Source organism: Caloenas nicobarica, chromosome 3 (genome assembly GCF_036013445.1).
Source record: "Caloenas nicobarica isolate bCalNic1 chromosome 3, bCalNic1.hap1, whole genome shotgun sequence".
Classification (NCBI taxonomy): Eukaryota; Metazoa; Chordata; class Aves; order Columbiformes; family Columbidae; genus Caloenas; species Caloenas nicobarica.
In genome coordinates, this window is record NC_088247.1 from 72,435,488 (window position 1) to 72,451,660 (window position 16,173).

A 16,173-nucleotide genomic window follows, 5' to 3' on the forward strand; every position below is an offset into this window, starting at 1 on the left:
TCAATTTCTCGCTGGAATGGATTTCTCGCAAATAAGGATAATCCTTCATTTAGTGTTTACACACTTGGTTACCTCTTAGCATTCTTCCCTGTCATATCAGGTTTCAAAATTTTATTTAAAATTGCCAGAATTCATTTATGCATTAGCTAGTTTTATTATAGTTATGGACGAGCTGGCATTCAACAAATTTAGCATTAGGAAAGAATAGTCGTGATTTTATCAGAATATAACAGGATCCATACCAAATTTTACCTTCATTTTCCTGTGACGTGTTACTGTTCATGCAGAAACATAGCGAGCCAGCACAAAATGAGTATCTGTACCGGCAAAAAGTAAACGATTTCTTTTTTACTCTTCCACCTCATCTTCCCCCTTCTCACCTCAGCTAGACAAAAATACTCAGGCCCCCTAACTCATTTTATCAGAGAACAAAGGAAAAAATAGCTTATAGCTAACTATGCAGCCTTTCTGAAGTATACAGGAAGATTCTGCTCACTGCACAAAATTAAGGTTCAAGTATATCAGTTATATTTTAAATAAGAAAGCTACTAAATGTCAATTCTCTTTAATGGAATTTACAAATTGAGATATGCTAGAAAGAGGTAAAAGCAGAAGAGAAACTTACGAGTCAAACTAAAGGAAAAAAATTCTAGCAGAGTACAAATATATTAAACAAAATTACACAATTTGTAGAGACAAAAGAAATTCAGATGTTAAAAGAACCTTAATCTAGCTATTTCATTCTAGTTGAAGTAAATAAAGCCTACAAATTCTGATTTCCTCTTTAAATTACTGTTTTGTCAAAAATGCCAAAGTCAGCCATCTTAGCCTTCATCACTGGCTCTGAATTTCAGGAAACCTTTTTACATTAGCAAAAATGCAGCCCTGAGGTAGAAGGTGACAGCAAAACCAAAGAGGTGACCTGCTGGCTCCTGTTTCTGATCACAGTTTAGAACCTGAACAGCCTCATCCTGCATTCTTCTTAATTGGATTAGCAAAAGGGAGAAGGTGAAATCGGGTGTAACGTACTAGAACATCAGCACAATAACTATGAATGCACATTAAGGAATTGTTATCGTGGGGTCAAGACCTGCAGGCAAATTAAGAGAAAAATGAAAAAAAAAAAAAAAATGAAGGTCTCTTGACACTATTCCAAAAGCCTAAGAGTGAGGAACATTAGTTTATTTTTAAAATCCACCTGCAATAAATGATCTGGTACATCACCATCAAGAATTGATGGGATTTTCTGACATACTTTTTCTGAAAAAAAAAACAAACCAAAAGAAAAAAAAACAACCAGCACCAGACATGAGGTAAAAATGCACAGATTTGGAGGGGTTTCTTCTACAATGAGGTAGAATAGAGACCTGTTTATAATTCTTTTAGAGGTAAAGAGTTACTTTAATATGTTTCTAATTAATCACCTTAAATATCAATAATTACTATCAAAATATAAAAATAATACTTAGAAATTACATCAGCTACTTAACTGAGATGAAGGTACACATTTAAGAAAATAGTTTGGCATTTCCTACTTCTGCTACTACAATACATTAACTAAATATATGGGTTTCTTCCTCCTGAGCCATCTGGTGCATCAGTTATTCCAGCACCTTAAAAATTAGGAAAAAATTACTGACCCTTTAGAATTGTCTAATATTCATCATCACGAAAAATGTTGAAATAATGTAGTGCAAGCATGGTCTCTCTGTACCCACAGCTACCTAAGGAATATCATTGGGAAGACAGAAGTTTGGCTGTACTTTAATAAAGAAAGCAAATTAGAAGAGTTCTGCACTGGGACATCTGAATCTCAGTGGCAGCTGCCATATTAAAAAAAAAAAACCAACATTGTCACAGTCCAAGATTTGTTTGTACTGTAATACATTTCAGCATCCATCCACAGCACATGATGGTCTTACTGAGTAGAAAAAGGGATCCAAAAGGTAGAGATAAATATATGGGGAGGCGTCACCGAAAAGGGTTTACCTACGCATACAGCTTAAGATGTCTACAGAGTAGATACGGCTCTAATGTTTAAAAGGCTGACAAACACTCACTGTCCCTCCTTTCAGCATAAAAGGCAAAGAAACTTTAGAGGGCCTTTCTGAGGGGAGGAATAGTGCATCGAGAGAGGGCTGTCCTTACGTATTGTTAAGCCAATGATGGCAGAGGTGCCAGTAACCAATGTGCCAAAAGATGTAACCCAAAGATATGCTCCCTTTTCATGTCCCTGGCCAGCATAGCACCCTTTTGTGGTCATATGGTCTCCACGTATGCCAGCAGAGGGAAAGAGCGATCCCTCTCTGGTTATAGCCCAAACTAAAGCTGAATAAGGTTTACCTATCACATCACCCCAAAAAAGGTTAATGCATCTAAACAAAAATCTATAAAAAACATGAATAGAAATAGCACAAGACCTATAAAAGAATTAAACAGATAAAGTCCATAATCTGATCTACGTGTATACGTGATCCCATGCCACCCAATGGTAAGTGGTCCAAATTTCTAAGGATTTTAGGAGAAGGAGGAGTTATGAAATACAGGATCTATTTATCAAAGGATCCTCGATTATGCTTCAGATAATGTGCAATGTTACACAAAAGCAATTCAAATGCATGTCATATTTCAGACAAAACAAGTGTTACTCTGAGCACAGTAGCCAGTCCCAGGCTTTCAGTGATCTACTGAAATATACATTAGGGGTGATCTCATGACTGCATACAAATATCTGAAGGGAGGATGTAACAGAGACAGAGCCAGGCTCTTTTCAGAGGTGCCTCGTGACAGGACCAGAGGCAATGGGCACAAACCGAAACACAGGAGGTGCTGTCTGAACATCAGGAGAAACCTTTTGGCTGTGAGGGTGACTGAGCACTGGCACAGGTTGTGCAGAGAGGCTGTGAAGTCTCCATCCCCAGAGATATTCAGAAGGACACGGTCCTGGGCAACTGGCTCCAAGTGGCCCTGCTTGAGTAAGAAGGCTGAACCAGATGGCTTCCAGAGGTCTCTTCCAACCTCAACCAGTCTGTCAGTTTGTCCTTCTGTGATACCACAGCAACCACCAGGATAGGATACACTGAGCACCACCTGCATTCCTAGGGACACATCTATCTTCTCTAGCAAAAAGGGTTCATGAGACATTTGATTCAGAGACTCAGGTAAAAGTCTAATCTGAAAGTAAATTTGGTAATTGTTTGCCTTTTCATTTATGACTGTTGTCACCCGGGCTGGAGAAACCCACTTTAGACTTCACATTAAAGTGCGGTTTTATTTCACAGCTTGACTCGAAGTGGTACATAACACTGAAGTAATTTTCCCTCTTTCCAGTAATTGGTGGGTTTTTTCTAGCTTCTAAGACATTTTATAACGTTGTCTCACTGAAAACACATACGGCAATAAATATTATAAATTATGCATAGAAATCTCAGAGCTTCTAATAAAATTAGGAGTTAAAATATACTTTCTTATCCTATTAAAATGAAAGAAAAACCTATATGTTATTTTTTTCAACACAGAGACAAAACTGTTTTCTTTGCATAATTTATTTTGCATGAAAGAATTGCTTTTCCTGTCTTTTGGAATGGATAGAATAATTTTCTTCATAAATCAAGTATGTATTGTTTTCATTTAGTGTATATAGATAAATTAAACAATTTATGTCCAACGTACTGAAATTTGCGTTAAGGGATATTGGAAAAAGAAATAAAAGAGGTAGCTGTAAGCCTGTATAAAGCTATATCAAGTCTTCTGGTTTCTCCCAGCTGTTCTCTTCAGATGGAGCTTAGCACTTTGGAGGCCAGCCTCAACGGCAGTGTCATGGTGTAACACAGGTGAAAGAGTGAGGTTGTCCTTTACAAGGTCCAGTGGGAAGTGAGACTCAGAGCCAAAGTAAGAAGTGGAGAATACAGAATAAAATAGTTACAAAATAATTTTGAGGTCACCCAGTGTTGAGCTTTCTTACTCCTATAAGTACCATAGTATCTTAAAGAGGTGTTGCAGCAGCCTCCCCACGGTGTGGCTGGATTGGGCAGAATCTAGCATATCATCAAAGAAAACAGACCTTTTAAGATAGAAATGTGGGCATTGTGTTTTGTTTGTTTGTTTTTTCTTCTGATATTCATATTACTAAAAGCAATAAAGACACTGGCTGAGTGATGGCAGAATCAGACCTGCAGACCCCACGTGATCCTTCTTATGAAAGTTCCACCAGTAACTCAGTCAGCTCAGCACTAAATTTATGTAATGCTGATGCCCTGCTCCAAGTCACTGCAAGTAATAGGAGAGCAATAAGGAAGACTGGATGACACAAATTCCTTACAAGGATGACATCTATGGAACTACAGTAAAAGTACTAAAAATATCAGCTTCCTTGGTCAGGCCAATTAGTGACAGTTTCTCCTTTGCTATGATGGCAAAAGATCCTCTTCTGCAATTCTGTGAGACAGATTTGTTATTGGAAACTGTTCAAACTATTTAACATATATGACAGAGGTTTTGTATCTACTTTAACATGGAATTGTGCAGGAACTACAAATGCCACTAGGAGACACGACTTACTATCACAACATGGTCCTGCACTAAGAATCTCAGCAGTTCATATTTAGCAAGCCTGTCACTGTCAGAGCAGGTCAGGCGAGAAGTGATTGCACAAAATAGTACATTTGCCTGTGTAGCAGGTAGGGAAAGGATCGGAACACACCTGATTTCTCTCTGGGATCTGGGCACATCTGGGCTTGTGCTACACAACAGAATAACATACCTGTATCTTGAGATGTTCCCTCACTCTCAAAAAGTACTGGTTCACTACAAAAAAAATAAGCTTATGATTAAGTGTGATGACTTAATATTACTAATGCAGAAGGATTTCCTGAATCTGTGGAAACCGTGAGAAAAAACAGTTCTGAGAGCTCTTTTTCTCTGCACTGGTCTTCTCAAAATAGCATTAACATCAGTGCCCAGTGGTGGTAATTTAGATGTCAGAATTGAGACATTTTTCATTATTTATGTGGAAAGAAGCACATATATTGAATACCTGTAATTTCCTGTAAGTACTACTTTTATCAGCCAAATGCAGGGAAATCAAGCTATCTTTGTACTAAAGAATTCATTAGCAGGAACCCAACAATGAATGGTTGCTTCACATTTGTTAGTTCTACCGAGGAGCACACATTACAATGGTAACTTTCCTGTGTACAGTATTCATTATAAGTATTTTAACATACTGTTTGTCACATGTTAGCTAAAAGGTATCAAAAACATTTTTATCCTCACAGCAAACATGTCATCTAGGAAAGACAAATACCTACGTCATCCAGTCTCAATAATTCAATCACATTTTTAATATCTCCCTGGCCTGTGAATGAGATCATTCCGTATCACATTGCAGTCCACTGGGTGAAGTTTGTTTTGCAGTTTAGCTTCAAAGGACAAATTGATTTTTTGTAACCTGTTTGCAATATTGCCCCAGCAGTGGTAACCAGCAGAGGGGAGAAGCTGACTCGGCAGTGGTAAGGGCTCAATAGTTGCAGAGATGCCACGTGTCCCTTTCTCTTTCAGCGAGCCTTGCTCCCATGCAGTGAGCGGTGCTCTTTTCTTTCTCTGTCACCAAGCCAGGATATAAGTAATGAATTCCAGGAATAATGTGTAATCTGAAATGAGCAGTGGTGTGAGGCGGTGCACTGTGGAATGGAGCTTCACAATGACATATTAAAAAAAGGGAGATCAAAAGTAAGGTGCCTTTTTACTTGATATTACTCAAAATCTCTGCTAAGTTTGTATTCATTAAAAAGAAAACACCCTATTTGAATAATTCTATTAAAATTCAGTTAGGACATAAGAACTCTTAAGAACATGACTCTATTAAAGATCTTTCTTCCTACGAAATATGAAAGTATCAAATTCAAAATACTACAGTGTCATCTATTAGGAAGACCACTTAAACCATCTATGACCTGTTATTTGTCAGTCACTGGGAAGCGCTCAGAGGACACCAGCACTTTTCTCTTGCAGAACTGTGATGTACCACACAGCCTGCACTAACTGACAAGCTACCTAAGTGACACGCTTTTCATGCTGCCAGAGAAACAAAATTCATCAAATGCCCATGTCTTCGCTAGTTTTAAGATGAAAAGCAATAGATGAAAGCAATATCGCTAATATGACAAATGATGAAAGAGCAATTCTGCGGCAGAGACAGTCTAACAAAACCCGTGAACTCCTCCGGAACGCACAGGACAAGGACAGCAACAGGACTGTGTGCACCAGCTGCTGAATGAAATCCAGATGTGCTGTCAGTGACAGAAACTAAGTCTCATCTCAGCTGCAGGGAGGTAAATCGGATCCATATATAACTCCCCATGTCTGAAAAGATCTGAAACAATAACGCGAGCCATAAGGAACATTTGAAAACTATAGAAGCAGCTGTGCAAAACACCTTTGGTGCTTGTAATAGAGGATATACTGAAAGCTCAACCAGTACTACCCAAGGACAGAATGTGAAGAATTACCAAATAATAATGAATCATGAGTGCCTGCCATAGAAATGGCCTCACGATAGCACCTGGGGCTGAGTAGGGAGACCTAAAGTCAATTTACCATGCTTCAACCCAGATTCTTACTCTGGTTGAATTTTGTGTTATGACAAACAGATATCAAGTCAAATGTTACTGACCGGTATATCAGGAGTACATGACAGAGTCAGTTATGTTGAAAAAGTGTGCTTTGTGTGTAGAGCTTGGTGCATGACAGTTTGCAGAATCAGGCCTTCCATTCGCAGATATGCATTTTCCTTTCCACTATGGAGTTAATGTGAATGTTAACACTGCTACAGCTTCAAAAAAAGAACTGCAAGGGGGGGTCTGTGGTGTGTGTTTGCTTTGTTTTGTTTGTTTGTTTGTTTTCTGGAAAGAGGAATACTCTAATTAGTTGAATCATGGCCACTGAAACAAATTCCAGCATTGACAGTGTATGAAATAAATATTTTTAAAAGCTTAAAAGCAACAAAATACGTAAACCAAGGTGAAAGTGATGGGTAAAATCTTCAAGCTATTTCAAGAAGGTTGCTGGCAGGCTTGTAGGTGGTCTACATAAGACTCCCACACTCCCATCTTTCCAGACATGCATTTGTGCTTGATTAATTAGATTAACTAGGGAGAGGTAATACTTTTGCAGTGACTGGTGTTTTCTTGTAATTAAATCAATCTGCTATATATCTTTTATAAAGCATTAGGTCATGAAATGTTCATAAAACACCAACTTAAGTGTCAACTGGAAAATTACAGATTTAATATTTGGATAGATGTCTTTGATAAAAATCAAAACAGCGCGCTCTATAATTTCATAGACATATAGTATCATCAATTTAGTCTGAGCATCATATATGAAAATAATGCTATGCAAATAGGCATGGCAGTTGAATAAGGTTTTAGAATAAGACTGTTTAAATGAATAAGTAATATTTTAAAATGTCAGTCAACACACCATGAAAAAAGAAAGCTCAATTTAATTAGGTTGGTCATTTGTGGCTTAGGTAGGAAAAGGATTAGCATGTAGAGTAAGTTAAGGCTGTCCAAAGCTTTGTGTGGGTTTTACACAGGTATTCACTTTCATCTCAGTAAAAGAATTAGCGTAACAAATGCTGGCTTACATGGCGCTTTGCCGCTTATGGCACAAGAGAGCTTCTCAAGAAACTTGCCATGTAAAGGTCAGGCACAGTTTACAGAGAATAAGAAAAAAACCCCAAGATCTTAAAAAAAAGGCTTTGCTGAAAAATCTATAGTATGGTGGCACAGACAAGCTTTTTTATAGTTCGCTTATGTCAACTTTATTTTGACTCATTTCTCTATAAAAGAAAAATAATTGTAGTACCAGTAGAGAAAATGTCTATCAGCAACCACTGGCATAGTCCAGTGGGATTGGAGGGGCAAGCTAGAGTGTTTGGGGTAATATATTAACTTACATGATTTTTTTTTTTTTAATGTGCACAGAAGTCAAGTGATTGATAGCAACATTTTCAGTCTGACATAACTTGCATACTGTAGATGGCAATGCATTGAAGAAAGCAGAGTAGATTCAATCCACTCGCTGGGAGGACCACACTTTTGCCTGGCATTAATGCAGGAAGGTTTCTGCAGAGTACTGAAAAATAGATGGGGTTTAGTACATACTTCAGCCTTCCCCAGCTGGAATTATTTTGTGTCTCCTTGGAAGACAGACCAGAGAGTGAGAAGAAAAGAGGTCACAAGGGCCAGGCACATGCCAAATCTGCACCTAATCTTCATAACCACAGGACTGAGGTGGATTGTACTTATTTATAAAACAAAATGACTGTTGCACAGCACATTCATGGCAATAAGTGTGGCATATTGCACTTTGGAAGTCCTGAGGACTGCTAGCCCAAACTGCTGGTAAAGCATGCTCACTGTTCTCAATTACTGTGCAATGCTCAAACACGAGATGAAAAAAAAATATATAATATTTCCTCTGTTTTGCGGAGAAAATAACAAAAACTGTAAGTGCAAATTATTTTCACAGTCAAGTATCACTTAAAAACTAAACAGACAAAAATTATTATTTTATCATGGAGTTATGGGGTATTCTTGGAACACACTAAAGAGACTTATTTTATTTTTTAAGTCTCCAAAATGAAGAACAAATGAAGAATCTGTAAAAACTGAAAAGTTATGAAATTTAAGTCTACTTAATACAAGGTACATCATGATTCCAAACCAAACAGCACAGGTATGAAAGGCATCATTTCCAAAACTGGGCATGCTGAAGGAAGCCGCTGGGTCTAGCAGAGGACACATGTTCTGAGCTGTCATTGCAATGTACAAGGTTCAAACTCATGTAGTGACAACAGAAATGTCTTTCAGCAGCACTGACTGCTTGTATTCAACCTGAATACAATATTGTCTGTGTTTTTATCCATCCTGAATATTACACCATTGGAAATGTACATTAATGGCAACTTCTCCTGTATCTTGATTTTATGTGATTCAAGCCTATATTAATCACTAATATTTAAAGGCAGCTTTTGAGGAAAAACAAATCCCCTTAGATGTGTTCACTCGCAACACCACAAAACTCAGCACTGCTAAGTCTCTGAAATAAATTAGAGATAGTCCAGTAATTCAGGAATTGCAGACAGCGCTTGAGGGGATTTGGTGTTGTAGCTTTTTGAATTAGATGTGTATAAGCCTTGCTATAGTTTATTCTTTTCAATAAGAATATAGGAGCTGAGCTTTAAAGGGTCTCACTGTGCTATTACATGCAAAGACATTGAAGCATTGGGCTACATCAACATGAAAGTGAAATTAACCACTTTAAACCACAGCAAAAGAAAAACTTAACCACTTAAATATGTGTCAAATACCACAGAAACCCCTCCCCCCCAAATCTATAGCATAGTAAGACTCAGTCTTCTGCAAAACATAGGCCTCTCACATAAAACACCTGGTTGAGAAACACTGATTTGTGAGAGGACTCCGATTGTCCAGTAGCACAACCACTGAAATACCTGCCAAAGCTTCATACTACTGCACATTCAAGTGAAACAAAACTCTCTTGCTTTTGGATGTAAACCAAGCCTGACACATCTCCTCTAACTTTTTGTCCTGGCACAATAATTTTCCCTTGACTTTACATGTGGCGTCTAGGCTAGAGAGATTAATATTCTCAACCACACTGACATTCAATCCCCCCTTGTCTCATTCCATAGTCAAGGACATTGACTTCAAGTCTCTCTGTGGCCTCAAAAACTGCTCCAGGCTTTGTTTAAGCTTCTGTAATTCCAACCCTTTAGCACACATGAAGTTCTACAGATTGTGCGTACTACCAGGTTAATCATTATTCCTTAAAATATAAAGTTAAGAACGTCACTACAAGATTTGAGCTCTAGTCTGCTATGTTTTCCTTGTGTTCTGCAAATAATGGAGATAAGTCAATGAAGGTTTCACATACCTTTGAGTTACTCTTCTCATTTATAAACAGCAAGAAAATATTTAAGTAGAAATACATACATACATAGCCACATGTATGTAAAAATAGATAAAATTAGATTTATCATTTCCATATACTTCAAAACCTTGAAACAAGCAAGCAGAAAAGCTTACCCTTGCCAACGTCAGTGTTCCTTGTTTACATACATTGCAGCGGACCCTCAGTTTCCCAGGTTTCACAGCTTGGCAGAAATATTTGCAAAAAACATAAAAACTGTTGTAACTAGCTGCACCTGTCAAGAAGAAAAAAAAAATGCTATATACTGAAAATCAGTAACAAACTGTAATGAAATGTTTCTATTTGGCTTTATAAGTGATAAGTAAAAAAAATAGGTTGACTAATTTTAAAGCCTGAAGACAGCATTGTGATCATATTATCTTGCCTGCTCTAGTTCTTAATACCTTTCAGTAACTTCTGCTTCTTGATCAATAGTTATTAGGTGAACTACACCGTAACCCCCAGAAAATGCATCCTGTCTTGCGTTTGAGCTTATCACTGATGAGCACCAAGTGTAATCTTTGGCAAGTGATGTATGAGATTAATTACCACAGCTCTCCATAATTTGCATTTTGCTTCCTGTCTAGATTTGTCTAGCTGCAAGTTTTAGTGAGTTCAAATTGCATGAAAATTTCCTTGGATGAAGTTTAAAAGATTACTGCAACTGATTTCACAGCAAGAAAACAAATATTTAATTTAGCAAATTTAGTTTCATTCATGGAAGACTGGGAACAGTTTCTTTATTCTTGCTGGCAGCATTATAAGATAGCAAAGTTTGTAAACTGCTGCCAAGATATTAGGCCAAGTAAATTTTCAAGGAAAATGAAACGAAACACATTCTGTTCTGTGCAACTATGGAAAAGAAGATGATATGCAGAGAATTGTGTAACCCTGGGGCAATGCTAATGAATTTGATTTCATATGCAATCCTGATCCCTGTTTTGATTAAACCACTTTTCAGGAAGGTTATCACTATTCCTCAGAAAATGATAGAAGATTCAATTCATAGCATGGGTTTAATCTAGACTAGCATCTCCAACTTCAGAGACTCAAGTTTATTATCAGAAGTTGAACTGTGACCAGAATAAAGTTTTCACCGGATTTTGTCCCAATATCAAGAGGAATGGTTGTGGAGGTTTGACTCATTTGTAGTGGTAAACTTCAGAATCAACAGCAGTCCTTTAGAGATCAGAAGTATTTTACTGTCTTCTTCCCCATTCTCCTATTTCGTGTGCATTTATCAGCAATATACTTTCTAAATATATTTGATTCCTAACATGCTACCACAGTAAATATGAACTGGAATAAAATTTTTAAATGTGACTGACTTGCTTTATTTTTACATGTTCTTCACATGATAAGGGTAAGACCTTGTGTTCTGCCAATGAAAATGCTAACCAATTTCATGTTACGCCTATTCAATATGTGTCCTAACACACACATGCAATTAGTTTCCAAAACTCAACTTCAGAGAACTATGTTGTCCAAAAAGCTTTTATTCCAAGAAAAAAAGATGTAGATGTCTTCAAAGATGTATACTGCTGAAAGAAAAAAAAAATTATAACACATGGAAAAGATAAGAATATCAAACTTTTTCAAGTTTTCATAAACATAAACTACATAAGAGTACATCGGTGATGTCTCTAATATTAATTTCATTCAACTGATCTATCACCTATTTTCACTGTGCTTCCCTGGGGAATTAGTAAACACCATAGAACATAAATCATAACAGAACTCAAGTGGTTTTTTTTAAATTAACACACATTCATACATTCATGCACATACAAACTTTTTATATAAGTGAAACTCAAAATGTTGAGACCACACTTCTCAAACCAGTCTCTAACAGTTCTGAGATGAAAATAGTTCCACTAAAGCAAAAAAGGCATGCACTGAATTATTTAATATATAGTACAATGTTGAGAGGTGATTCCCAACTAAATAAGAAAAATTTTGGGCGTTTGCCTCTCTATTCACTCATATTTTGCCTGAGCCTCCTAACACTAGAACAGAGAACACATTTGGATTAGACTCCATTTGAGCTAGAATCCACAACAAAAATCTAAACTACGGTATTGCAGCTGAGAAGGAATACACTTGTAAATAACTGAATTTTACTTTTGGCAGTTCCTCTATGCAGGATCAGCAGGTCAATCAATAAAACAAAAAGACAATACCTTTAACACAACTGAAAGGAAATACTACACGATGTAAGTAAGCAAGAATGCTCTTGCTAATAGAAGTCCACAATAAATGAGATTATTTCAGCCCCTTATTCCTGACTTGATCTCAAGTGCAGGAAGTAAGACCAGAGCCCTTCACCAGTTTTGGTACCACCCGTCCTCTCCCATTGCTCTGATTTCTTATATGGGTGGTCTAATGAGACTGGGAGACTGCTGCTTCTATTCCCAGTACTCACTGTCCTAATTTGGTCCTACTGTCCTAATTTGGTCCTACTCTCCAAAAGGATTCCTGCCATCATGCTAATGAAACCCTTCCAGTCAAACAGAATAAGCCCTTACAGAATACAATATTTTGTTAATTGGGCTGATGCCTTTCCTGATCCAGTCTTCCACTCCCTAATGTCTTGTGTCCTTGTCTCACATTTTATACCAAGTTTATTTCAAGCAGTAAACTACTTGAGTCAGGAATCATGCTTTCTGCCTGCTTTGTGTTCTTAGCCTATGCCATCTGGACCAAAGATAAAATTATATTATTGATAATACTCTGCAAAATATTCACAGGGTAGGATGGCATAAATCAGCATGAGTGAATACTGCAGTAAAAAACAGAAGTCACAGGAGAGGCCTAAAATGAGACATATTGTTGATTTACTATAGAGGATAAATCTTATGCATTAGCTTGATATTTACTCCATGCAAAAATAGACTACGTTAACTCAATATTCATTTTTCTTAGCACTTTCCTTTTTTTTTTTTCCTTTTTCATGAATATAAAAAGTAGCCCTAAACACATCCCCTATGTACAAATTTGAAATACAAGAAACAAATTTATAATATAATGAGTCTGCAGCAGTTAAGCAGCACAGATCTATTCAGAGACCCAGAATAACTTTGGAAATGTCTGCTATATCAAGGCTGCTGGAGAGGCACAATATGACAAGAGGAATGTTCTGATTTTAGGAGGAAAGTGTAAATAGAGATTTTCAGCAATCCATTCACCATTTTATGCAGATGTGCTGATCTCACTCTCACAAAGTTCAGTTACATCCTTAGGTGTATGGCCTGAGCAGCATCAGCAGGAGTAGCAAAGAATGAATTAAAAATGCAAACACTAAAAGTCGGCATACTGATGGCCAGCATTAAACTCTTTTCTGACTTGTTAATGTCACTGTGTATTTTAGCATGGCCCTTGGCTGAGACTGGATCCCCTTGAATCCTTTTTCAGAGGGGAACTGAAAGCAACAGGAAAAAATAAATCTGCTTTATGCACTAGCTTTGATGTAGCAATATTACAAGAAATGTAATTATGGAACCCTGCCAGTAATCACTAAAACAGCTGCAGCACCAACCTTAGAACCTCAACTTTCCTCACTCAATCATGGTCTATAAGTTTTCATAAAGCTTTACATCAATATTTTATAGTACTGGCACTCAGGAAGAATGTGCAGATGCAGCAAATTACAAGTTAAAAAAAAAAAGGAAGTCCCTTTATATATGCTGATTCTGATACTGAACACGAGTGTTAACACCATAAATAAATAAATTAAATTATAACTATTAGTCCTCTTTGCAGTTACATACATTGGTGGGTGGAGGAAAACTGAGGGAAAAACAAATGTGTTGTATCTGCAATCTCACTTTTGAGGTCCATACCCTAAATATCTATTTGTGGGGCAAGGGTCCCATAATAGTCACTTTTGACCATCAATGATTCATCCAGTGGTCTGAACACTCTCTTCTAGATTTTCCACACCAGCTGGTACATCAGCATGTCTTTTGAGAAGCCATTTACTTTGCTTCTCTTATCCTTAAAGATAATGCAATAAGGATCTGTCATTATGTTTACAAATATTTTAATTTACTGTAATTTTACTTCTGCAGTCATAAAGAATCCACAACCTCCTTCCTCTGGTCTTCTGTTCTAGTAATTCAATATCTTTATCTTTAAGAAGATATTCCTTATTTTTACATTTAATTTTCTGTGCTGAAATTTAACAATTACATTCTCTTCTTTCCACCAAAGATATGGAAATCAATTTATTTTCTTTCTTTCTATCTGCAGAAGGTTTTTGTATGTTTTCTGTTTCATGGGCTAATCAAACCCAATATGGTCATTCCTTTCTTATATGTTACACTCTCTAGAGCTCAAAACATTTCTCTTGGATTTTTCTTTAAATAGTGTGAGGTGCAGCTTCCTAACCTTGTCATAACTTTCCAGCTGAAGTCTTTCTAATGCTGAACACAACAGGGTTCTTTCTTTCTCTTTAAGACGTCTTGAAGGTTATACTTCCGCTTATCTGTTCCTATATAATATCTTGCTTAACATTATGGGCATAACTTAATTGGTCCCTTTGGTTCCTGTTCAGTCTATGATCTAAAATGAACCTCCAAACCCTTGTCTACCTTATCTGTTGTAACCCATTCTGTATTTGTGCTGCTGAACCCTGCCAGCCAAGTGCAATACCCTGTGCTGGCCCCTACTGAGCAGCATGGTGTTTTTCTCCAGACTATATTTCCAATTTGTCATGATCATTTTACATTCTCAGGCTGTCCTGCAGCTTAACCATAGTTCCTCCTAGCTTGGTGATGTCTACAGCTTTGATAAGTATTGTGTCTATTCCATTGTCCAGATCATTAATGAGAATATTGATTAATATCAGATGTAGGGCAGACCCATTCAATATATCCCTCCATTTTGATGATGAACTACTAACAACTATTCCCCACCACAGATCAGGAGACAAGTTCACAGCACCACTACTGTATTTTTATCTAAGTCCAGACCGCTAGTTTGCTAATGACAGTATCATGTTAAATTGTCTGAAACCTTACACTGGTAAATATGTGCTATCTGTTAATTTCTTCTCTCCGCAGTTCAACATGATCTGGGGTTTTTAGATAAATTTGTGCTGGTTTTTACTCTTGTTCTTGGATTCTTGCAGGTATTTCAAGTGTTACATTTTGCCTCCAAGCATTTTCAAGAATTTCAAGTAATCTTTTAGTTTAAAATTCCTAGACTTTCTCATTACTTTTAAAAAATGTCACCAGGTGCCCCCTCCATTCTTCCTATATATTATTCATTTCCTGTGAGTTCTAGAAGTTATTCCAATAGTGCTAAGATTCCATTTGATAAGGAAGATATTTACTTTGAAAGAATACAAATTACAACATACTGTCTCATAAAGTAGCAAATTTAGAATTATCCATGTGGGAACAAGCGCAAAATAAGTCTGAGGTGTTCAAGGTTTTTTCTTGTTTTGTTTTTGTTTCTATTTTTAAACTACACGCAAAAGATTTCCTAACAAAAATTATAGTAAAACATAAAGCAAGAAACTGATCAAGAACTGATCAAGAACAGCTCCTGAAGGTTCCAAGACCTTCCAGAATTCAAAGCAGAAGAATGCATAGGCTAGTCTACCAAGATAGCTTTGGTAATAAGTTATAGCCTCAAGTCAACCTACAGTGGTAGAAATAAATTATTTCAATTTTTATTATCTTTTTATATTAACCATCAAATAACATTACAGAAGAGATAAAGTAACATATTAACCTAAATTGATCACATCTTCTTTCTAATATCCAGAAATAATGTCTCAAAAAAACTGAGTTTAAGCTCTATGTAAACTGAATTGCACAAACTAACTTATCAGAGATGGGGTTAAGGTTGGAAGTTTAATATCCTTCAGACCTGGGGGGGTACCATCCCTGTCATTCAAGAATGGATAATAGGTCAAGAAAAGAAACAACAATAATTATTGTCTAGTGTATTTTACACTGAATGCACCTCTATTAGATGTTTAATAGCTCCTTCAAGAGATGAGAAATAATTCCAAGCTAAAATCGTAATGAATACTATGCAATTAACATGGTGCTGTGTTGCTGATTGCCACTTTTCCTATCAATGTTTTCATCCAAGTGAAGCTTGCAACTGTTAGAGAAACTTAATGACTTCCTACTTGGAAATATCTGAAGTGTCTGAGGGCAATAC

The 16,173-nt window shown here is 36.8% G+C and overlaps 1 protein-coding gene across 2 annotated transcripts in view; it reads right to left on the reverse strand.

The window, feature by feature from the left end:
- The window catches only part of PRKN (parkin RBR E3 ubiquitin protein ligase), a 732,034-nt gene that overhangs the window by 451,869 nt on the left and 263,992 nt on the right, over positions 1 to 16,173 (reverse strand). For both annotated transcript variants that reach the window (XM_065631599.1, XM_065631600.1), the window contains exon 4: positions 10,116 to 10,234. In XM_065631599.1, the coding sequence (XP_065487671.1) occupies positions 10,116 to 10,234 (119 nt within the window). The remainder of the gene's footprint in view (positions 1 to 10,115; positions 10,235 to 16,173) is intronic.